This window comes from Onychomys torridus, chromosome 14 (assembly GCF_903995425.1).
Source record: "Onychomys torridus chromosome 14, mOncTor1.1, whole genome shotgun sequence".
In the NCBI taxonomy this organism is placed as follows: domain Eukaryota; kingdom Metazoa; phylum Chordata; class Mammalia; order Rodentia; family Cricetidae; genus Onychomys; species Onychomys torridus.
The window spans coordinates 35325622-35350598 of record NC_050456.1 but is presented as its reverse complement, the minus strand read 5'-3'; the positions used below and the strand labels follow the sequence as shown (position 1 = coordinate 35350598).

Below are 24977 nucleotides of genomic sequence, written 5' to 3'. Positions count from 1 at the left end.
TTGATCTACCATGCTTTGTTCAAGTCCATGGGAGTCCTGTCCCTTTCTGAATGAAGATGACAGAGGAGGAGTGGATGGGGAGGTGGTAGATAGGCATCAGGGACTGGGGGAAGGGACTAAGAGGTGAGAAGGGAGAGGAAACTGTGGTCTGTATTAAAATAAATGAAAAATAGTAATTGAATAACATAAAATTAAAAAATAAATAAACAAAGTTGCTATGAACATAGTTGAGAAAGTTTCTTTGGGATAGGATAGAGCATCTTTTGGGTATAAGCCCAAGAGTTGTATAGTTGGATCTAAAGGTAGATCTGGTACCATATTTCTGAGGAAAGAGCCTTTGTCAAAATCCAACACCCCTTCATGATAAAAGTCTTGGAAAGAGTAGGGATACAAGGAACATATCTCAACATAGTAAATACAGTTTATGGAAGCCTATAGCCAACATCAAATTTTTTATTAAGAAAAATTTTTTATTCATTTTACATACCTATCACAGATCCCCCCTTCCCTTCTCCTGCCCCTCCACTCTCCCCACCAAGCCACCCTTTATTCCCTCCTACAAGACTGTAAGGCCTCTCATGGGGAGTCAGCAGAGCCTGCTACATTCAGCAGAGTCAGGTACAAGGTGTCCCACCATATGTAGTGGGCTCTAAAAACCCAGCTCAATCACCAGGCATAATCCTGATCATACTTCCAGGGGCCCCCTTAAGCAGATCAAGCTACACAACTGTCTTGCTGATGCAGAATTCTAGTTCAGTCCCATGGAGGCTCTACAAGTGTTGGTCTAAATTTCATGAGTTCCAACTAGTTTGGTTTGGTTGTCTCTGTAGGTTTCCCCATCATGATCTTGATGCCCCTTGCTCATAGAATCCCTCTTCTCTCTCTTCAACTGGACTAATAGAGCTTTGCCTGGTGTTTGGCTGTGGAACTCTGTATGTGCTTTCATCAGTTACTGGAGAGAAACACAAAGCAATCCCACTAAAATTAGGAGCATGACAAGGCCATCCACTCTCTCCATATATATTCAACAAAGTACCTGAAGTTCTAGCTAGAACAGTAAGACAACTAAAGGATATCTAGAGGATACAAATTGAAAAGGAAGAAATCAAAGTATGTATCACTATTAGCCAATAATATGATAATATGCATAAGTGACTCCAAAAATTCTACCAGGGGACTCTTATCGCTGATAAACACTTTCAGTCAAGTAGCTAGATACAAGATTATCTGCAACCCTTCTATATACAAATGTCCATGGTTTATGAGCTATCTCATTTATTAATCCTCCCACAGCATGAATAATATAATGTCCTTTTACTGATAAGGAAGATCATTAAAGTTAAATAGTCTTTCAAAGTTATACAGCTGAAAGGATGTTAAGTGAGCTGTGATGGTAATTAATAGCAAGTGTTTACATCATTCCTAAGAGTCTATGCTGATAGAGTTCAGGGTTTTGATCTCTCTCTCTCTCTCTCTCTCTCTCTCTCTCTCTCTCTCTCTCTGTCTCTTGGCTTTTTTTGAGATTATAATTTAATTGCCACACTTCTCCCTTCCCCTTCTTTCCTCCAGAGCTTCTTATCTACCCCTCCCCATTCTTCTTCAAATTCATGGCCTCCTTTCTCATTAATTGTTATTAATTGAATATATTCAAGCACACAATAACAATTTGTGTGTGTGTGTGTGTGTGTGTGTGTGTGTGTGTGTGTGTTTGTGTGTATGTATCTTCCTAAAATTAACCTACTGAGAACACATAATGCTAACTGTATGTGTTTTCAGGACTGACAATTTAAATTTTGTTCACTTTCATGAAATCTTTTATAAGTGGCTGCTGGCAAGGAAATTGAAAAATGCAAGAGCCTCTGTACTGTTTCAGCAAACCTGCAGAAACTATCAGATTTTAGATCTTTGTTTTTAGGTTGAAATTTTCTTTGTTATTAAGCATTCACAGCACTGCCATCAGTAGAAGCACACATCACTGGCCAGGCATAAGGTGGCCAAGCTTCAGAAGCTGTGCATCTTGTAATGTTGTCGCTTGCTTGTTTTTATCTCTTCTAGACTTGGATGATCCAGTAGTAACTGTTCATCAGAGCATAGGTGAAGCTAAAGAACAGTTTTACTACGAGAGAACAGTGTTTCTCAGATGTGTGGCCAATTCCAATCCCCCTGTGCGCTACAGCTGGAGACGTGGCCAAGAGGTGTTGCTGCAAGGATCTGACAAAGGAGTGGAGATTTATGAGCCCTTCTTCACCCAGGTAAGAGATTAGAAACAGTATTCCTACTCGAGCTGACTGTGAAATTTTCCTGACTTGGGCAACAAAGAATATTATACTTACTTGAAAAGACATATTCTCCAAACCTACTATTTCGAAAAACAATTTACATTTGATTGAAAGACCAGCACACCTTAGATACAACTAGTTTTATAAGTGATAGTTAAGTTGGGAATGCTGATTCTGGAAATCATATTTCTTCATCTATATGTTTACCTCAGTGTCCTTTTAAAAAGCATGACTGTATACTTCACTGATAACTTTGATTAAAAACATACTTTTGAAGGAATAATTGCAATTTTCCAACTTGCAATGACAAACTTAAATTATTATGCCTTTTCCTTTAATTACTATGATTACATATATATGCACAGACACAGAAATATATGTGTCCATACATACAACCTAAAGAGCCCATTTGGTGTTGCTAGTATGTGTATGTTTTCAGGGTTGACCACTTGATATTGGATCACCAATTAGGAGCCTTACCATTGTAGGAAATTAATTCTTCCTCTCTCAGTAGTTAGTCAGTAATTGCCTGTAGTTCATATCTGAATGAAGGGCCAATGAAATTCCCCCTTTCTACATTAACATGTCTGTCACTGTTTTCTTTGTTTGGGTTTTGTTTAGATAGCCATGTTAAATCATGGGAGTAGCTTGCCTTTCATTTCTAAGAGATAGAGCTCACAGCTGACTTCTTGATCCCCTGGCTCTCTCTGCTCCTCTCCTACAATGTTCTCTGAGCCTTAGGTGTGAGTATTGAGCTATAGATATATCAACTGGGTCTAAAGACAAGTATTTCAATAGTTCTTTGCATTTGACCAGTTGTTGTTTTCCGTAATGGTCTCTATCTGTTGCAGAGAAGCTTCTTTGAACTGTACATACTGGTAGGTTTAAGTATATAGGACGAAGTTGGGAACTTTACTGGTTTAACTAAGTGCCAGTAGGAAATTCTTCTGTAAGATCTATGACCTCAGTAGCTCAGAGTAGTTGGCTATGTTTCAGGTACCAGGAATGGGATCCCTTCTGCTAAGTAGTCCTAAAGTATAAATTAGAAAACTCTTGATTTCCCCTAAATTATGACTTTTGTACCTTTATGGGTATCTTGCTGTGGTGGTCACTATTCTGGCTTATGGGCATCACAGCTGGATAGGACTACTGGTTGTTTTTCTCCCTTTGCAGATTACATATCATTCTCACATAGTATGAATGCTAGTCCTGAAGGAAGAAGCTTTTCAATTAGATCCAGCTGAATTCCACGTAGTCCTGTGTCCAAAGTACATCATGTCTTTAGTAATAGGAATTTATGTTTAGTATCTGTGAGGAAACCATGGGAAACAGCAATAACCCACATTTTGGGGGGAATCTCTTGGATATTTCTAGCCAAAAACTGGAAAGGAGATTTATCATGTCTAATACTGAGATTTTTCTTGGTCTGTAGGTCTTGGAAAGTGGAGTAATATTACTTTTAATTATCATAACTTCATTTAAGCTATATACCTCTGAGTACACATATACTTGTATGCACATATAATTTAATCCAACCAAATAAGTTCTATAAAATTTCTTATAAAGAAATGGTGCATCATGAAGTGGACTTAAGCCATGTGTTCTAACCCATGGAAGTTTATGGGTTTCTTTCTTGGGTCATATTTGTTTTGTTTTATTGCAGGCATTACAAATGCAAATGACTGCTGAAACTGACATGGCAAAAAGACTATGTAACTCTGCCTGGGAGAATGACCTAAGTAAGATCTGATAGGTCCTGCAGGGAACAGAATGTGTACACCCACTCTTGACAAAACAGCATCTGCTGCTACCAGGTGTCTCTGCTTGGACCCTGGGCCACCATTTTGAAACTCCGCTGAATCCAAAGCTTATGTAGGATTGATCCTGTGTCACATAAATGTTTTACATGATTTTTCAAATGAGGAGTTACAGACTAATCTGTTTCTCCAAAACTATGCTAATTGATGAAAATGAGAAGACATTGAGACATACAGGTCTAATTCTACCCTTCAAGAATGTGTTCACAATACCAAAAAAAAAAAAAAAGGTGATAAGAACATTTTCCCCTTCAAGTCTACTTAACAGCCGCCAGCATCCTCATTCGTGGCTGGTAATTGCCAACAAAAATTGAAAGTACTATGATTTTGCAGTCATCTTGTAGTGGAAAGCAATGCAATTGATTAAACATATTTACTTTAATATGATAACATGTTGTCATGTTTTAATTTACAAATTTATCAATTAATTTTTCTCTGCATTAGAAGGTAAAAAAATCATATAGTCTAATTATATAGAACTTTGTGGTTAAGACCACAAATTATTTATCTACCTATAAATGGTGCCTTAGATTTAAAATTAATTATATGCTATAGTCTTAAAATATTACCAAAGGCCATATTTCCTTTTGTAATGACCTTGCTCTTTCATAGTATGTTACTCTTTTTTGTGATCATATATATATATATATATATATATGTGTGTGTGTGTGTGTGTGTGTGTGTGTGATATCATACATACATATATATACAAATATATATATATATATATATATATATATATATCATCCTTGTATTAGTTTTACAGACATTTTTCCACTGCTAAGAATGCTTTATGATTAAAAATATTTTGATATTAACAATGTTTATATTAGAGCATGTCTTAATCCATGTTCTGATCCTGTAACAACAATCTGAATATTTTATTTAAAAATATATTCCTCAAAATTTCAGATACTAGAAAGCTGAACATTAAGGTACTGGCACCCAGCAAGGGCATTATAGCTACGCTGTAACAAAGTCAGGGAACACAAAAAAAAGCACAAAGTCACTCCTATGATTGATGTACATACTCCTAAAAAAAAGGAATAACTTTATATGTTAGGAGTTAGACATTGCTGAAACTGCCCTGTGAAGGCCCCATCTCCCAGTGCTTTCACAGTGGCAATAAAATCCAGCATCCACTGTGGAGAACACAGACAAACCACTGTGGAGTTCTTTAGCTCTACAGTCTAGGACTCCTGTAGTTTATAATGCAAAAAGGTAACCTTGATCTGCCATGTTCTGGATATGGAAAGATCTTTGCCCAATGTAGAGAGGCGTTGAGGCAAGACTCCTTCCTCTCTTCCTGACAGTGTTGATGTATGAGGAAGTGGTTAAAGGAAAGAGGATGATAGTGCAAAGAAAAAGCAAAAAGAAGTTAAAATGGAGGCTAGCAAAATGGTATAGGAGCATGTAAAATGACCACAGTAGCATCAGAAATAATAATGAAGCAAAACGATTCTCTAATGATATTCATGTCTGTAATATACAATAATTTCTCTATGTGGGGAAGAGTTCACTGTGAAGAGGAGAGGATATACTGGAACAATGCTGTATAAGGATTCAGATGAAAGTTCATATACCTCATACTTATAATGTTAGGAAATTAAACTTCTGTGAAAGATATTAGATTTTCAATATTAATGCAATTCAATAATGTCTTATTTTTAATAAAAATAATTTCAAAGATGATGAGATGACTCTATCTTGTGTGCCTATGCATACAGGCTAATAACAACATCAATTTGAACTGAATATTTATTTCACAACCCTCTTGAGTAACAAAATCTTATTCATAGTTTCTTGCACTTATTATTTCCAAAATGAAATCAGCATGTGTTTTTGAAGCTGATATGAAATCTCAGCCACATAATAAGTTTAAGAGGAATAATTATCCTATCAAATCTCTACTCACTGCTGAAAGGGAAAGGCAAGCATATATTTATATGTTTCCTATGTTTATAATAGATTTGAGGTAGGAATTAATATAAATTAGAAAGTATGCATTGCCCAGTAGTTCAATAATAATATATATTGGGAATAGTACTTAAAGGTCTAGTCTATTTTGAAAGTAACTTAAATATCATTGCAGGTTATTGGTATTTTGTTTTTTACTATAGAATGTCAACATTGGAACAGCCACAGAGTAATATATAATTATCTTCTCCTTAATTATTTCACAAAACAGTTTTAATTTATTAGAAAATACAAAATACTTTTAAAATTAAATTATAAAGTTTCTGTGTGATTGCTAATGAATGTGAATTTAAACTTTAGAAGTTGCATATTTACTTGCCATTTTCCTAGAATGTTTATTAAATACGCTCAGGATATCATTTTGTGTATTATAATAAACATCAAATAATTATAAAGCTGGACATATTTACTTCAATTACACCATCAGTCACATTAAGGCTAGTTAAACTAAGTATATAATTATACAATAATCAAATCAAAATTTCTTTTAAAAATGTGTAGACTCTCACATACAAAAATAATCCTATATCACAGAATATTTAAATTTGTGTGAATGACAAAATAAAACTAAAATTATATGATAAAATAGTTTTCAATAATAAAGTCTAAATTATACAGAGTATCATATACCCACACAAACCATTTGAAGCTGTGAATACATATCTATACACACATTCATATACCTATTGCTATTGAATAAATTATAAAATTTTTCTACTGAGATTACAAGATGAATCATGAATAAAGACATTTGCCACTGAGTATGATTACCTTGTCTGATCTCCAGAACCTATTGATAGGTGAAAAGACATTCTCTGACCACCCACCACATTCATGAAGAACAGGTACACACTCACACAGGTGTGCCTACTCATTCAAACACACATTTACTCACACACACAACTCACACACACAGAGGCACATTAGTTTATTTCATAAATCAGAAAATTATTCTTCATCACTTAATGCATGTAGTGAATTAAACTGGTAAGGTACAAACGCTTTCTTAGTTCAGCTTTATTTATTAGCCCTTTTCCTCGTCACAAATTTAGAGGTTAATCTTGCATTTTACCTTAAGGAATTATTTTTCTAGGGCCTCTATAGTTTCACACCATCTGGAATCTTGATTTGCAGTTTTAAGAACTGATCATCTAATCTCTTCTAGAACAGCCTGCCAATCACTGGGAAGTTAAACCATGGGGAAATCAGATATGGAGGCACTGCTCTTTCTTTGTCTCTGTGATGTGCCCATCGTGATCCTCTATTCTGCATTAAATCTAACCAGGATATAGATATTCCTACCATTGTAATAACTGTACAATACTTCAGAGTACAGTCAGAGTTAGTTCAGAGTAGCATGAATTTTCTAAGTCTTAAAATAGCACTTGAACTGGACCAGCAGATCAGTCTATTATGACAGGGCCCTAAGAGGAAGAATAGATCAGATGATACAGAAGATAGGAAAGTTGGGGTCAGGAAGTCTTGCACAAGGAAATTTACTAAGAACTACATCATCAAATTGGAGGAAGGGGTTGGATAGAGTCAGGAAAAAGCCATCATATAATGGAACAGTGTGAATAAGAAGCTAATTGAGCGATGTTGCTCAAGGGGAACAAAGAAGCAGTGCTTCACAGATTAAGCACCTTGCAGCAGATACTCTACTCTCTTCAGAGTTAAGAAAAGCCAAGTCCATCAGAGGTGAAACCTTAAGTCCATTGAAGCCCTGGGCCCAGTCTGGCCAAGTCTGCATCCTGGTGCAAGGACAGAAAACTTGCCTCTGAGAAAGCCTTAGGTCAGGCTAGCTCTCAACAGCATTCTAATTGTGATTTTGCTTTTGAAATGCAAGTTAGAATATAATGCTTGTTGTGTTGTAACTCCAGTAAGATTCAGAACCATTTTTGTTTACCTAACTATAGCTTAGTTCTCATTCACCAAAGTTTTCCCATGCTTTCCTCCCTCAATTTCTTTCCAGCCTGTGGGGATCATAATCACCACTGATCTACCAAGAGATCAAATTTCTCATATTCCAAATATAAGTGATGTCATACAATGCTTGATTTTTCAGTACATATCTCTATTAAACACAATGACCTCATGTTTCACCACCCATCTTAGAGAGAAGGACAAGGTTTCATCCTTGTTAGTTGGCTGAATGGTATTCTATATCACACAATTTCACGATCCATTTCTCCACTCATAGAAACTCCAAGCTTGTTTCCTGATTTTGGTTATTAATGAACCAGGAGTGTGATCTTTCCTTAGCAAAGTGATTTCATTTCCTTTGGATACATGCAAAGGGAAGGGATTTTGATACCAGGAACTTTTTTTTTTTTTTTTTTTTGTACGATGCAATTTTTCTTTCTTTTTTTCTTTTTTTTAAAAATTACATTTATTTATTTTACATCCCAAATGCAGTTTCTCCTCCCTCCTCTCCTTCCATTCCCTTACCTCACTTTCCCTTCCCCCGGAATCCACTCCTCATCTGTTTCCGGTCAGAAAAGGGCAGGATTCCCATGGGTGTCAACAAAGCGTGGCATATTAAGTTGAGGCAGGACTAAGCTCCTCCCCTCATATTAAGGCTTGGTAAAGCAACTCAGTAGGAGGATAGATTCCCCAAAGCCTTCTCTCACTGCAAGGAGTCCCACGAATAGACAAAGTCACACAACTGTCACATGTATGTAGAGGGACTAAGTTGGTCCCCTGCAGGCTCCTTTGCTGTTGCTCTGGTGTCTATGAGCTCCCATAAGCCCAGGTTAGAAAAACACTTTCAATGATATGGCTAGATACAAGATAAATAAAAAAAAAAATATCAGTAGCCCTCCTTCATACAAAGGATAAATGGGCTGAGAAAGAAATCAAGCAAACAACATCCTTCACAATAGCCACAAATAATATAAAATATCTTGGGGTCACTCTAACCAAGCAGGTGAAAGACCTGTATGACAAGAACTTTAAGTCTTTGAAGAAAAAAATTGGAGAAGTTATCAGAAGATAGGAAGATCTCCCATGTTCACGGATCTACCAATTAACATAGTAAAAATGACCATCTTACCAAAAACAATCTTCAGATTCGATGCAATCTCCATAAAATTTCTAACACAATTCTGTACATACCTCAAAAGAACAATACTTAACTTCATATGGGAAAACAAAAAAACCCAGGACTGACAAAACAATCCTGTATAGTAGAGGATCTTCCCTCTTTCAAGCTCTACTACAGAGCTATAGTAATAAAAAGAGGATGTTGCTGGTATAAAAACAGACAGCTGGGTTGATGGAATTGAGTTGAAGACCCAGGAACTTGTTCTTGATGTTTAGCAGAACCTTCATTCCCCCTTTTTAATTATTGTATTAATTAATATTCTTTATAACTGTGAAGAGTTTCAGTTTCTTCATGTCCTCTTCCTTGCTTGTCTTCCATTCTCGCTACATTTTTTCTAGAATAAAGTTGTAGTTAGTTTTTCTTCTAATATGTTTTCCTTTATTTTCTTTTTGAAATGAAATGATATCTTAATTTAGATTGATTTATATTTCTATAATGAGTAATTATGCTGAGTATCCTTTTGTATGTCTCTTATCCATTTGTGTGTCTTCTTTTGAAAGATACCTGTTCTACTATACACATCATTTTTAAATGAAATTATTTGTGGATTTTATTTAGGAGAGGTTGTTAATCTGCTTTACTATTTACCTTTTGTACACCTTCTATAATAGAGAAATCCATCCCCTTCAGATTTAAATTTGCAAATATTTTATTTATTAGAGCTATATTTCTTGAGAAATATATTTTTGTATTATGAAGTCCAAATTTTAAGCAACAGATTTTTTAAATAATTAATATTAAAAACCCTATATGTCATAGGAGATGCAGAATACTTTTGCCTCTATGGTCCTTAGGACCTCAGTTAATAAACATAAACCAACATGTTCACTGGAAATTCACAACAAAGCAACATGTAGTGACTTTTAAATATATGTCATAGTATAGGGAAACAGAAGCTGTCAAAAGAAAGATAATTTACTTTAAGTGGTAATGTCTTACTAGGCTTAAAACAATAAGCTTTTTGTTTTAAAAAAAAAAAGCTGTTCTTCAAAAAATAAAGGAAAAATGTTAATGGATTGAGAGGTCCATTTAATGGCAAAATACTAGAAATCAGAATTTCTCTTCCTAGAAATAGTAATGAAATTAATTGTATGGTAATGAAGAGTCTGTTTGAGGAATGAATATAGTTATGTTTAGATTGCCTAAAGCCTCAGTTAATTAAATACATTTTATATGAAATGGACTTCCAGTGAAGAGGAAATGTTCATTATTTTACAACACATAAACAGCATGATAAGACAGGGAGTGGTAGTAGAGTACAGACTGACTTGGGTGAAGGATAGATCTATTTGTCAAGAGTAGGTGGAGCATTGCTTGAATCAGAAATAATGTGTGATAAATGATGGTGTTTGAGGGTTTAGAAATCCAGCTCTACTATAGAGCTACCATAATAAAAACAGCTTGGTACTAGCATAAGAACCAATATGTGGACCAATGGAATTGAATTGAAGACCCTGACATTAAACTGCACACCTATGAACATATAATTTTTGACAAAGAAGCCAAAACTATACAATGGAAAAAAGAAAGCATCTTCAACAAATGGTGCTGACATAACTGGATGTCAATGTGTAGAAGGCAGAAAATAGATCCACATCTGTCACCATACACAAAAGTTAAGTCCAAGTGGATCAAAGACCTCAACATAAATCCAGTTACTCTGAACCTGATAGAAGAGAAAGTAGGAAGTAGTCTTGAACATATTAGCTTAGGAGATCACTTCCTAAATATAACACTAGTAGCACAGACACTGAAAGAAACAATCAATCAATGGGACTTGTTGAAACTGAGAAGGTTTTGTAGAGCAAAGGACATGGTCAACAAGACAAAGCAACAGCGTACAGAATAGGAAAAAGTCTTCACCAACCCCACATCTGACAGATGGCTGATATCCAGAATATATAAAGAACTCAAGAAATTAGAAATCAAAATGCCCAAAAGTCCAATTAAGAAACCGGCTATAGAACTAAATAGAGAATTCTCAACAGAGGAAGCTCAAATGGCTGAAAGACATTTAAGGAATTGCTCAACATTCCTAATTATCTGGGAAATGCAAATCAAAACAACTCTGAGATACCACCTTACACCTATCAGAATGGCTAAGATCAAAAACACAGAAGACAGCTTATGCTGGAGAGGATGTGGAGTAAGGGGAACTCTCCTCCACTGCTGGTGGGAATGCCACTTTGGAAATCAAAATGGTGCTTCCTTAGAAAATTGGGAATTCATCTCCCCCAAAACCCAGCTGTAGCACTCTTGGGCATATAACCAAGGAATGCTCAATCATACCCCAAGGGCATTTGCTCAGCTATGTTCATATCAGCATTGTTTGTAATAGCCAGAACCTGGAAACAACCTAGATGCCCTTCAACTGAAGAATGGATAAAGAAAATATGGTACATATACACAATGGAGTACTACTCAGCAGAGAAAAACAATGACATCTTGAGGTTTGCAGGCAAATGGATAGATCTAGAAAAAAATCATCCTGAGTGAGGTAACCCAGACTCAGAAAGACAAACATGGTATGTACTCACTCATAGGAGGATACTAGATGTAAAACAAAGATGACTAGACTGCTACTTACAACTCCAGGGAGGCTACTTAAAAACAGGACCCTAAGAAAGACACAGGGATCACCCAATGACAGAGAAATAGATGAGATCTACATGAACAAGCTGGACGACAGTGGGAGTAATGAAGGGCAAGGTTTGAGGGAAAGAAAGCTTAAGGGAGCAGGAGATCCCAGCTAGATCAAGAACAGCAAGGGAGAACAAGGAATAACAGACCATGATAAATGAAGACCACATGAGAACAGGAATAGGCAGAGTGCTTGAGAGGTCCCCAGAAATCCACAGTGATACATCCACTGTAGACTACTGGCAATGGTCGAGAGAAACGCTGATCTGACCTACTCTGGTGATCAAATGGCCAAACACCCTAACTGTCGTACTGGAACTCTCATCCAATAACTGATGGAAGTGGATGCAGAGATCCTCAGCCAGGCCCCAGGTGAAGCTCCAGGGCTCCAATTGTTGAGAAAGAGGAGGGACTGTAAGAGTGTGAATTGTTGAGACGAAGACTGGAAAAAGCACAGGGACAAATAGCCAAACTAATGGAAACGTGAATTATGAACCAAAAGCTGTGGAGCCTCCAACTGCATCAGGCCCTCTGGATAAGTGAGACAATTGAATAGCTTCAACTGTTTGGGAGGCACCCAGGCAGTGGGACCCGGACCTGTCCTTAGTGAATGAACTAGCTGTTTGTAACCTGGTGCTAATGTGGGGACACTTTGCTCAGCCTTGAAGGAAGGGACTGGACCTGCCTGTACTGAATCTACCAGGTTGAGCTGAATCCCCAGGGGAGTCTTTGCCCTGGAGGAGATGGGACTGAGGGGGAGGGCCTGGCTGATAAGAAAAATTCAAACACAAATATCCATATGAAATACAATATATTTTTAAAAACTTGCAGATTTAATTTGTATCATAGAAAATGAAATGAACAACCAACCAAGATGGGATTAGATTAATCTAATTATAAATACTTACACGTTGGGGACTATCATCTAAAATTATCTAAAATGTGGGGGAAATGGAAAGGTATAGGAACATAAAAGGAAATGTTATATTAACAAAATAAAACATCATTAATGATATTAGGGCTAATTTCAGTAGACTCTTGAAAAAGTAGTAACCAGATGAATATGAATTAAAGATAATGTCTCACTAAGTATATCCCTATGAAGTATAATATAAATATATAAATATTTAATTCTATGTATTGTATAATTTGTTTGATTATATTGTATACAGTTATATACAGCACTATGCCACTTATATTTTTGTGGATTTACATTTATTTCTTTTGCTAAAGTTTCACTTGATTTTGATATTTTTGTCTTTAATGCAAATTTCTTTCCTTTCTGGTTTTCACTTAATATAATCTATATAAGTTTTTACAAGATAATAAAATACTTTTTATTGCACACACAAATATGATCTGATTGTGTATAACTGAGTAAGTCTTTTCTTAACATGTGTTTGGTGGATAAGTGATATTTCATTAACATCTATTGAATTCATAACAGGTGCCAGCCAGGCAGGAAATTCTGCATACACAATGAATACCATGCCAAGCTAAATGAACTGAAAGATGGATGGATATGGCAGTTTGAATTGAAAAAGAATTATTAATTCTAAAAGTGTATTTTCTGTGCTAATTCTGTGGTTGCCCTCATAGTACAGTAGTGAGAGAGAGAGTCTGACATGATGGTTGCCCTTAGGTCCTTACTGGCAAGGCAAGGAATCTGGGAAAAATAAACCCATTGCCCAAATAAACATAAAATTGATACTATGAAACAAAAACAGCTCTGTTGGAAGGATTTTTCCATTAGGAGGAAGCAAACATAGAATTACTTGTGGAGAGATAAGGAGTGCTGGCGTCCAAGAAATAGATGGAATTGAATAAGCATGGAGGTAAATAGAACTGTGAAAATGGACACTGGATGTCGTTTAGGGTATGAGATGATGAGATGAGCAGAGAGACATGATGTGTTTATTTGTTAGAGCAACAATAAATTATTCGTGTGATTTAGCATGGAAATAGAATGAACTGATTTCATATTTAAAAACAGTAAGTCCCCAACCATGATGGTGCATACCTATAGTGAAACCTTGATCAGGAACATTGTTCCAGACTTGATTGGGCTGTATAGCTAGACTCTCCACCTCTCTTGATAGATTGGTAGATGATAGATAGATAGATAGATAGATAGATAGATAGATAGATAGATAGATTTATAGATAATAGATATTAGAGATTATATTAGTATAGATTATAAATAATGGATAATAGATGATATTTATATCTAAGAGATTAAAAACAATGAAAAAAACTTTGTAAGGTGATGGACATTCACTTTGGTCTTGTTGTTATGTCATAATGAAAAGGCCCAAGAAAACAAACTATTGTACACCATAGAAACATATAATTTTTATTTCTCAAGTATCCATCACTAATGCTGAGACAATGGTTGGAATATTTTCCTATTTGTTTCAATGCATCCTCCCACTCTGCTACATACATTTAGGAGTTTATCAGCTGAATGTATAGTCACCGTATTATAACGAAAAATAAGTGAAAAAAGATAATTGGAGATTGAAATTTTAAATTCCAACAAAAGAGCTAGCTGGAGGAGATCCTGAATATGTGCATGAAACGTTATAGTAAAGTCTAAGATATGTTATTAAGGAAAAAAGCATTAGTTTGGAGGCACACATGTCAAGTTTATTTTAGGATATGGTAAACTTTCAATGTCTATAAATCATCAAAAGCACATGTTAAGGCAAAATTTTGGAAAGTAGAAGACAAGTGTTCACCTGGAGCTGAGGGAGTTTCTCAAATAATGTGATGGGTAGAACAACAGAGCTTAAGGAGAAACTCGGAAGCACAAGATGCCTCCTAGAGGAACTTGGACAAAGCAAGATTAGCATTGGAGCTATAGTCCCAGGTGATACCAATACTTATCTATTTTCCAAGAAAAGTAAAAACATCTGAGCAGTGAACATCTTAGGAAAATGAACTGAGGGCTGATGAAATGGCTGAGGAGCATTTGCTACCACATCTGATGATCTGTGTTTGAGCTCCAAGTATTACATGGTGAGAACCAGATTCTTGCTACTTGTCCTGTGACCTGCATATACACACACAAGCACACATGTAAACTCACACACACACACACACACACACACACACACACACACACAAATAGAAATTAAAAAAATAACTTGGGTTAACTAACTCAAGTGTAAAGTTTTCTTTCTGCCCAGCTAAACATATTTTTTGAGGCACTTTATGTTTGATGCATGATAACTCTGTGTCACAAGTAAACATGTTTAACTCTATTATAAAACTATATTGATTTCTGTACGTGTTTGTGCGGGATCTTTGTTTTAAAAAATGCAATGCAAAGTCTTTCCTAAAACAAGGCCAATAATTCACATGCCTTAGCAGAGAGACTGAGTGATCAGGCTTCATATTTTCAGAAAAGTGAAAAGTGTGGTAATTATGTGAAGTGATAGGGTGTTCATTATTGCCATGATTATTTCACAATATGAATCATAAGAGTTTTGCTTATTTAGCCGAGGAAAAGGTTTTATGTGTAACTGGTTTAGAATTGAAATTCGACATGAATGGAAGGATTGTGAGCATGATTCTATGCGATGTGCACTGGTGTAGAGTTCTATCCCATTTGAGGAAACCAGGCTGTACAGCTGTGTCTGTGAAGAGATGGACTTAGGCTTTCTATGTTAAGCCACTGAGTACTTCAGTACACACTAGCATATTAGGTGCACGGTGATTTTTAAGAATTAAATGATGTTATTTAAGCAAAGCAAAGAAAAAAAAACCACATTGCCTTTTACAGCTTAATATCTGAAATAAGAAAATTAATATTGTGAAAGTTCTCCCATATAGGAAGTTATTAAAATGCTATTTTGTCATAAAAAAAAATACATTCCTCAGCAAAGGAACTATTTTCAGAGGAGGCAGGGAAGATTTTATGAGATAAAATAATTCCAAGGATTCTAGCCTGCCTTGAGCAGGAGGATCTTTCCACTGTGGGGGTTTGTTCTCTTTACACTTGCAACAGCTTCACGCAATGCTTCTCCAGTCCTGCTCAGCGGGAATTCCTAAAGTATTCTAATCGCTTCTGAGTTAGAGCTATCTGCAACACTCCCCATTAGCATGGAAGACCTACCTCTGAGCTTCTGAGTTCAAACAGCAAGGACAATAACAATTCAGAAATATCAGGAAACTTACTCCAGTCAGAGTTCAGTCTGGTATCAGCAGCCTTTGCTCCATCTACACCAAATATTTATGTATATTAGCACAATGATCGATCATTAAATTTTCTTCTCTAATTTGCTATAAAACCAGCATTTCATTTGTTGGCTCTTCTTCAGAAGCCCTTTTTTATAATAGTGTTTCCTGTTCAAGTCTGCATAGACTGCCGTGTTTGTTGAATAAACTCGATTATTAAGTGTACTGTTCAGAACTTGGCATGATAATTTGCATAAGTACTGCCAGAAGTAGGCTTTCCTCCCCTAGGAGGCTAGTGTGCAAAGAAAACATTATGAATTTTCATTGTTGTCTGGTAGTTTTTACCTCTAGGCATATTCCAGTATGATGCTTAAGTGTGGTGTTTCTTTTTTTATTTAGGACACATTCTGCTAATAATATGATTGAATGCTTTACAATGCTATGTGTCAGTTTATTCCTTCTGGTTACCACGGGGCTCTGCTAATGACCTCTTCTCCCATTTCAGGGTGAAACAAAGATCTTAAAGCTAAAGAATCTTAGACCTCAGGACTACGCTAACTACAGCTGCATTGCTTCTGTGAGGAACGTGTGTAATATTCCAGACAAGATGGTGTCGTTTAGACTTTCTAATAAAACAGGTACAGAACTGTCAGTGTATTTTATATATATGTTTTCTGCAAGTAGTTTTTAGAAAGCCCTTTAATCTTTCTGGGCAGTTGATAGCTACAGATGAAGAGAGTCATCATTTTTTTTCCTCAGAAATGTTTGGCATACCTCTAAACAGGAAAAATAATGGAAAGAGGCTGTGTGATGTTACTGTGTATGCAATGTAGAAAATTCTAGTTTCTTAAAATATTGTAGTCATAAATTTTACAAATTAGCCTATATGTCATTTAAAGAGAATTTTGACGAGTATATGATTCTTCATATAAAACTTTATCATCTAATTTGCTGCAAATGTCTTATGGTTACAAAGCTATTTTGTATGCTATATTTTCAAATTTAAAAAATGTAATGGGTAAATTCAAGCAGTTTTTCTCAAGGCAGTATTTTTATACAAGAAAGAATTAATGTGTTCATATGTCTGAAACATTTAGAACACACATTATTTCTTTTCCCAGCCAAGAACTGATCAGCAAATTCTAACCAACTTACTTAGTGAAAAGATTAGAGTTAAGACTTTATAGAAATAGTTTCCAAAGTATGTTTCTACTTTTGTTTTCTATCTGTTCCGTTGATTTATATCTGTACCAACAAGTTGTTAAAAATTGAAATATCTACTCCTTTATTCATTTATTTATTATTCAATAATTTCTTGATATCCTACTGTGTGTCAGAACTTATGACAGTAGAAAATGCTGTATTAAACACTGGATGAGTCAGACAAAACAAATGTAAAAATAATGTGGGAGGAAAAAGCAAGCTTTACTAGTGAGGATATAAAATATTTTATAGAAAGTATGTTTCAGAAAAAAAAAGTAATATCCTAATGGTCTTAAAACATTAAGTTAGTGAACTTATAGCATTTTTTAAGAAAGAAAACAGCATATTGAAAAAATAAACAGTAACATATAAACACTATAATCATTTTCATGCTTGACATGAAAATATTATGAATTATTCAAAATTTTAATATAAATTTAGTTTTTAGTTTCTAAAACCAGCATACAAGGTATTGCTATTATTACAGTAATTTTTTTTTTTTTTTTGAGCTGAGGATCGACCCCAGGGCCTTGCGCTTACTAGGCAAGCGCTCTACCACTGAGCTAAATCCCCAACCTATTATTATGGTAATTTTAAACTATGTATGTTTTAGTGATTCTCCTTCCCTTTAATCTAGGTTTTTATATTTTTAAAATATATTAATTTATTAGTGTCTGTGTAGGAAACTGAGAGTGTGAGTACATGTGTGCATTGCACGTGTAGAGGACAGGGGGCAGCTTTGGGGGCATCTGTTCTCTCCTTCCACCTTGTTTTAGGGCACAGTCTCTAGGTTTTGCTGTTGAAAATGTGGGTTTGTGGTCAATTCTTCTGTCTCCTCTTCCTATCTCATCATAAGAGTGCTAGGATTACATAAGCACACCAACAGATGGGGCTTTCTGTGTGCGTTTAACCCCGGACTCTGGGTGTCAGGCTTGTGCAGCAAGAATAGTTACCTGAGAAACCATATCGCCAACCCTTAACGTGTGTGTGTGTGTGTGTGTGTGTGTGTGTGTGTGTGTGTGTGTGTGTTAGAAGTCAGATGGTCCATGGTGGAAAAAGGTAACACAATTGAGTGAAAAAGAACAATTCAGTAAGTGTATTACTTATGTTTGGCCTTACATTTGAACTGGGCTTTATTAATTCTTACTGTCCTCTGACAAGCCAGTTGTGGCTTTTTATCTGTATGTTTGCTTGGTCATGCCTTTTCCTATGTTTGACATGTATGAAATTGGCTCATACTGATTAAAATTGTCTCATGTAAATTAATCTGAGACTGGACTAAATCAATGGACACAAGAACTGTTTCAAGTACAAAACTTCAAACCTTCAACTTAACATTTTATGTTGCAGAAGTCTATAGTTTTGTTATTTCACTATTCAAATGGGGTTAGGGATGACTGATTGGCTCTTATGCTTGAAGAGTTATTTCGACTGGAGAATGAGGAGCACTTTAGCTTTCTTGGAATTACTGGAAAGAAATTCAAGCTGAAGCCAGAGTGTTTTATTAGACATAAATAAAGATGTCTTACTTCATCAGCAATATTAGAGTGGAAAGTGATAGAATTCCTAAAGCTTGTTGAAGCAGCTGGGTTTTTAGTAAAACAATAGGTGCCTATAAGCTCCACTTATTGTTCTTCTGACATGAAAGAAAAGCATGGAAATCAGGGACATAATCACTGTGACGTCAGGTGTTCCATTAGAAGCTGCAGGATACACACAAAATAGTAAACCTTTCTTTGGCAACATATTATGGAAAATATGTACACTATACAAAGATAAAAGGTATATTGTGACTGTTGCAATAGGTTTGGTTAGTGTCCTCCATAACAAATATGTTTATACAATGGAAATTTGGAGATTTTCGTCCTGATAAAGGACAAACAATAGACAAATGTAATTTTACTATGAACACACTTGCAATAACAATCTCTGTGGTCATTTGAACGTGTTACTGAGGACCAATCTAAAGCCCTGTTTGCACAGTGCCCCAATGACACAATGAGCTAATACAATAACAATAGCTTCATTGATAATTGTCCCTCCAAGTTCTTAGAGCAAAGCAGTTTCACTGTGAGTAGATTGCTGGGTCCATTCTATACCTGCTAAAGCAGAATTTTGATGTGAGACCTAGGAATATAGACATTGAAATAAGCTTAAGCTTATTTATTTATTTTTTTTGGATAACAAGATAATGTCTTTGTTATCATAGTATTTAAATGAACTCATTCCACTCTGTGCCTATGAGCTTTTTAAAGAAATCAAGTTGCTAATGCTGTGTCCAGGAATCATTTTAAATGTCAGAATCATCTACACATTACCCAACAATGGGTTGCCTTGGCTTTTTCAGAATGAATTAGAGTTGCAGTTTAATTTTATATCAAGTTAAGGAAATTATATAATATTTTTTGATCCTCGGCGATGACATACTATAAAAATGTGTCTTGTCACAGTCTATGTTGCATTTAGACCAATTTTCCTAACCCTGTTATAATCATTTACAGCACTTTATATAAAAATTATAAAATAACATTTATTTATTCCTGTTACTCACACTGACCAAGTAACACAGTCCTGTGGCCGAGTCCAAAGACTGATGTTTTTATCCTTTTCTGGTAAACTATTGATGTAGTTTTATTTCTCATAGTTGATTAGAGTAAGTTCACTTAGATTTGTAAATTTGTAATCTCAATAAATATGTGTATTTTGAAATGAGCATAATTATGGTAACTAAGAAATTATTTAAAATATGTACCTACTGTACCTACAACATAAGGGTACATAGGAATTATGATAAAATTTTCAATTATTTTGATGTACTTCAGCCACTTATATGTTGGTGTCTCATGATTTCAGTGGCAATAAGAATTAAGTAGGTTACCTATATTAGGATGGAAAACATGTTTTGTACCTGCCTGAGAGGTGATGATGAAGCCTATAAAGAAACAAGGCAGGTGGGGCTAATTGTACTTAATTATATAGATCCCTTGATTTAGTCTACACAGCCTCAGCATTTATAAAAATTACCTAATTAAGATGCCTGCCTTAAATATGGGTTACCTCCAAGAGAGGAATGTGTTACAAAAGTGTAACTGAGTAAACAAGTAGTGAGCTCCCATACCTCTGCTGTGTCTCTTCTTCCTTGCACCTCCTTACCCACCTCTTTCCATCTCTCGCTCTCTTGTCTCCCTCTTCTCTCTTTCATACTCTTCAATCTGTCTTCATCAATTTCACAGAAGAAACAGATCAAAGAAAAACTCTCAGGCATTTGTCTTCTGCTGTTGTTATTATTTAGTGGAAGTTGGAGCACAGTCACAATCAGCTACTGCTGTGGCCTACAAAATAAAATTTAGAATGCTCTGCTCTTTTCATGGGCTGCATTAGCACTATGCCACAGACTGGAAAGCACAAACAACAGAAGTGCAGATTCTCTTGGTTCTAGAGGCTACAGATTGCAGGATCAAAGTGCCTTCACAGTTAGTTTCTGGTAGGAGCTGTCTTCTTGAGTTGTCATGGCCTCCTGGTCACTGTGTAGTTACATGGCTTTTCCTCTGTGCTATGTGAAATGACAGGCTTGTACACCTTCTTATTCATGTAAAGACATTCTTCCTTAGACCAGCGTCACACCTATTGTATATTAGCTAACGTATGATTTATTCCTATTGGTTCATTTCAAAATAGAATGCTATTCTAATTCTTTATAGCCCCATATACTTTTTTTGGAAAATAGGAAGAAAGAATTCTAATCAAGGGAGGAAGGTCGATCCTTAAGAGAAATAGACACAATTTTGTTTTGTTAGTGTCATTATTTTTTTAAAAGCAAGAAGTTAAATTACAGTGAAGTATGCATTTTTCTGGTTATAATTTTTTATATTTCTAAATTTAGTATATGAAATACTAGGGAAATTTTGACTTTTATGTTTTTTAACCATTGAACACCTTAATATATTAGAAGTAAATAATTGATGCTACATGGAACAAAAATGTTTCAACAGTCTAGAAGCCAACTTTTAACAGTAAATGTTGTTAGACTGTTGTCAACAATAACATGTTTTCCTAGTCAGGCATGGTGTTTCACACCTGCAATCTCAGTGTTCAAGAGACTGAGGCAGGAGGTTTATAAAGAGTTTGAAGCCTGTCTGAACTATGTAGTGAGTACCAAGCCATGGAAGGTTAAATGATAAAGCCTATCTCCCTCAACAGGGTCCCCATGGGGCAGGGTGTTGTCCAAAGTGTTTGTTTTTTAAGTGTTTGATTCAGAAATTTAAGGTACAAATTCTGGTTCTGTAAGTTTAGGGTCATTAATTGGTTTCTGTTTTGAAACTTCTTAAAATTAGAGATAACAAAAACAAAAAAGTAACTGCATTGTTTGCTTTTATAAGCAGTAAATCTAGATATATAAAACATAAAAGTATTTGACACATGGAAAGTATTCAGTAAATACTGTTTATAATAGGATTTATAATCTAAATTATAGAACGAAAGATATGCTTACAATAACCACTCAAGCTTAGATGATGAAGAAAGCTCGTTTGGTTGCTTCTTTCAGTAACCGATGACTAGTCTGGAAAAAGTTTATCATCATGCTTTACGTTCGTTAACAAAAGACTTCTCTCTTACAAATATTATTTCCCAGCAAAATCTATAGACATTAATGTTTATGTTAGATATATTTGTATGTGACTAAAACACTAGTAAAAATACAAAATATGACTTCTTGAAATAGTTTAGTTTGTAGGGCCAACAGAAAACAAACTCAAAGTAGTCTTTGGATATTTTCTGTCACATAGTGCTGTACCAGACTTTTCCTTCTTTTTTTAAATTTTATCTTACTTTTTATTATTATTATTTTATTTATATATTTTCCCTCTTTTTATCCCACTGGTCCTTTGCATACACATACACACACACACACACACACACACACACACACACACACACACACAAATGGCTTTCAGTTTAGTTTTTTTGGTTTTTAGGGTTTTTTTTTTTGTTTGTTTGTTTTTGTTTTTTCAAGACAGAGTTTCTCTATGTTGTCCTGGAACTCGCTCTGTAGACCAGGCTGGCCTTGAACTCAGAGAGATCCACTTGCCTCTGTCTCCCCAGTCCTAGGATTAAAGGTGTGCACCACCACCACCCAACTTCAGTTTAGTGTTGCTGTTTGATTCCTGAGTGTGAAATTGAGTGAGTCTCTGAATCTGTATCTATTTTTTGTGCCTTTTCTTGGGCTCTTTTTCTTTCTATTGGTTTGTTTTGTCCCCTCTCAATGTTAGTTTTTTCTGTCTTATTATATTTCATTTTATTATTATCCATCAGAAGCCTGTTTGTTTTCTAATAAGACTTGGAAAGGGGGTGGCCTAGGATGGAAGGGGAGCTGGGGAGGAACTAGGTGGAGTAGCAGGAGGAGAAACTGTAATCAGGATATATTATGTGAGAAAAAAAATCTAATTGCAATAAAAGAGGTTAAAAAAAAGTTTGTAAAAAATAGAGGAAACTCATAAGGTTGTCGATACACACTAGATCATCCACCTAAGTGCTTTCTCATTTCCTAAGATAATCAAACTTAAATGTGCTCCAGACTCACTAATGCAACTTCAGATATAGGAAAATATAGATGATGGCTTCACCGTCAATTGGGGAGAAAAAGTAATGGCTATTACGGGGTTTCAACTTTGCTCTTCCTGGGTTTCCACAGCAACAAGATGACCCAGATTTTCCAAAATTCTATTACCATAGTAACCGAAGTTTGCGAGTTGCTGGGCTCTCCCTCTACCTATGTATTTTGTTGTCCTTCCAATGAATTTTTACATTCCTGGTATCCAAGTTTATTTTGAGACTGTTAATTCTTATGTAAAGCATCCCTCCCTCAACAAGTAGTAACTTTTCCAGAAGATGCAATAATTCAAAAAAATGAATGGTAAAAAAATCACAAGGTCAAAGTAACTTTATTCATCAAATGAAAGACAGTAGTACTATACATTTTGGCATAGAAACAAATGATATGAATGTTCTTTCAAAGCAATATGAATATTTTGAAACATCATCAAATAGTCTTTCTTATAAGGACATCTAAAATGGGCACTTATATTTCCAGTGTAACTGTCTTTAATTTAATATGCTACTTGAATTATAAGAAAACCTTATTTATTTACTTACTTACGTGGGTTAGGGGGTGCTTGTGTTCCTCGGTGTACGTGTAGGAGTCAGAGAATAACCTGCAGAAGTTGGTTCTCTTCTTCTACCCTGGGCATAAAACTGCTTCTCAGGCTTTGCAGAAAATGCCCTTAAATGCTCAGCTACCCAGTTGGCCCACAAAGCTTTACTCATAAGAAAAGCCTTTAGGAGCTTACACCATTCTGTTAAATAATCATTTCACGGAGTTAGTGAGGTAAATTAAGCACCATTTTTTAACCCTAAGAACATTAATTTATATCTTAAAACTGAAATTTTTCTAGCATAACCCTTAAAAGTCACGTTATGCTTATGCGCTACCTGCTGGTCATCAAAGCCGCTCATAGAGTGGCAGCTTCTGCTACTGAGACCCGTAGTCTACCTACCCCTGTCCCCATGTCTAAGAGTGGCAGCTTCTGCTACTGAGACCGGTAGTCTACCTACCCCTGTCCCCATGTCTAAGAGTGGCAGCTTCTGCTACTGAGACCCGTAGTCTACCTACCCCTGTCCCCATGTCTGTCAAGGCCGTCCAGCCCTTTTGCCTGCGTTTTTTCAATTCATAGAATATTTTCATTAGTTGGGGGATGGACAGAGGAAAAGAAAATATGGGGGAAAGGAAAAGAGAAGGAAAAAAAACAGATAGATTGACCTATGAGTTGTTGTCAATTTGTGCAATAGTTATTCTGAAAATGCTCTGCTGGGTACATATGTACGCCTAAGCTCTGAGATGGCATGGGTTCTGTACTATAAATGTACACTGCACATTCAAATCTTTATTCAGCTTAACACTCTGAACGACGGTGGGGAAACATCAATTTAAATTATATGAAATAATAGTAAAGAGCACATTCAAGTTCTTCGTAACACCAAGTTGTTGCTGTTTTTCCTAAATGTTGCTATTTTTCTAAAGAAAACAAATATATTAAACTCACATGTTGAAGCTAAAAAATACAAAGACAAAAATATATTGAAGCCCATGCATTTCAGTACCAGTGATATTTATTTTTCTAGCTTCAACAGGAGAATGAATACAACCTGTCAAATACTTTGGTTCCCGCCTTCAGCCCTTGTAATCAGTTACAGTAGTCAAGAGCAATAATGTACATGCTGACACACAGCTCCACAGTGCTGAAGCTGCAATAGTCTTTTTCACTTCATGCCAACACTCACAGAGACAATCCCAGTGACCCCCAGTCTACTGTCAGAATTACTGCCACTGGGAACCATCAGGAAATCAGAAGTTGACACAGAAAGTTTTGGGTTTGGAGTAGAAAGAAACTCCCAGTTTTATGATCCTCTTTCCATATCTCAAATTGCATGAATTTTTTTTCTGTTTGTTGAAGACCTGGATGCTTCTAGCCCCAAATGGAAAATTTCTGAAATGCTGGGATGCTGTATTTTTAAATAAGCAGTTGATTTAAGACTTCTATAGCAAATTCTGGTTTCCTGAGGAGTTTGGGATCTTGTAAATTACTGACTCTGAAGAGGAAGATGCAAAACTTCCCATAATTACATATAGCTGGCCCTGGTGCCTGTTCTTTCAATGTCTGGGACTCTGAAAATCCCAGATTTTTTTTTCAGATGAGAATTTTTCTTTTATTTATCTAATTA

The 24977-nt window shown here is 35.6% G+C and overlaps 1 protein-coding gene across 3 annotated transcripts in view; it reads left to right on the top strand.

The window, feature by feature from the left end:
* The window catches only part of Mdga2 (MAM domain containing glycosylphosphatidylinositol anchor 2), an 818335-nt gene that overhangs the window by 495568 nt on the left and 297790 nt on the right, over positions 1–24977 (top strand). For all 3 annotated transcript variants that reach the window (XR_004946565.1, XR_004946564.1, XM_036206646.1), the window contains exons 4-5: positions 2056–2252; positions 16501–16633. Coding sequence is in view for 1 of the 3 variants with exons in the window: in XM_036206646.1 (XP_036062539.1) it covers positions 2056–2252; positions 16501–16633 (330 nt within the window). In the remaining 2 variants the exon portion in view is untranslated. The remainder of the gene's footprint in view (positions 1–2055; positions 2253–16500; positions 16634–24977) is intronic.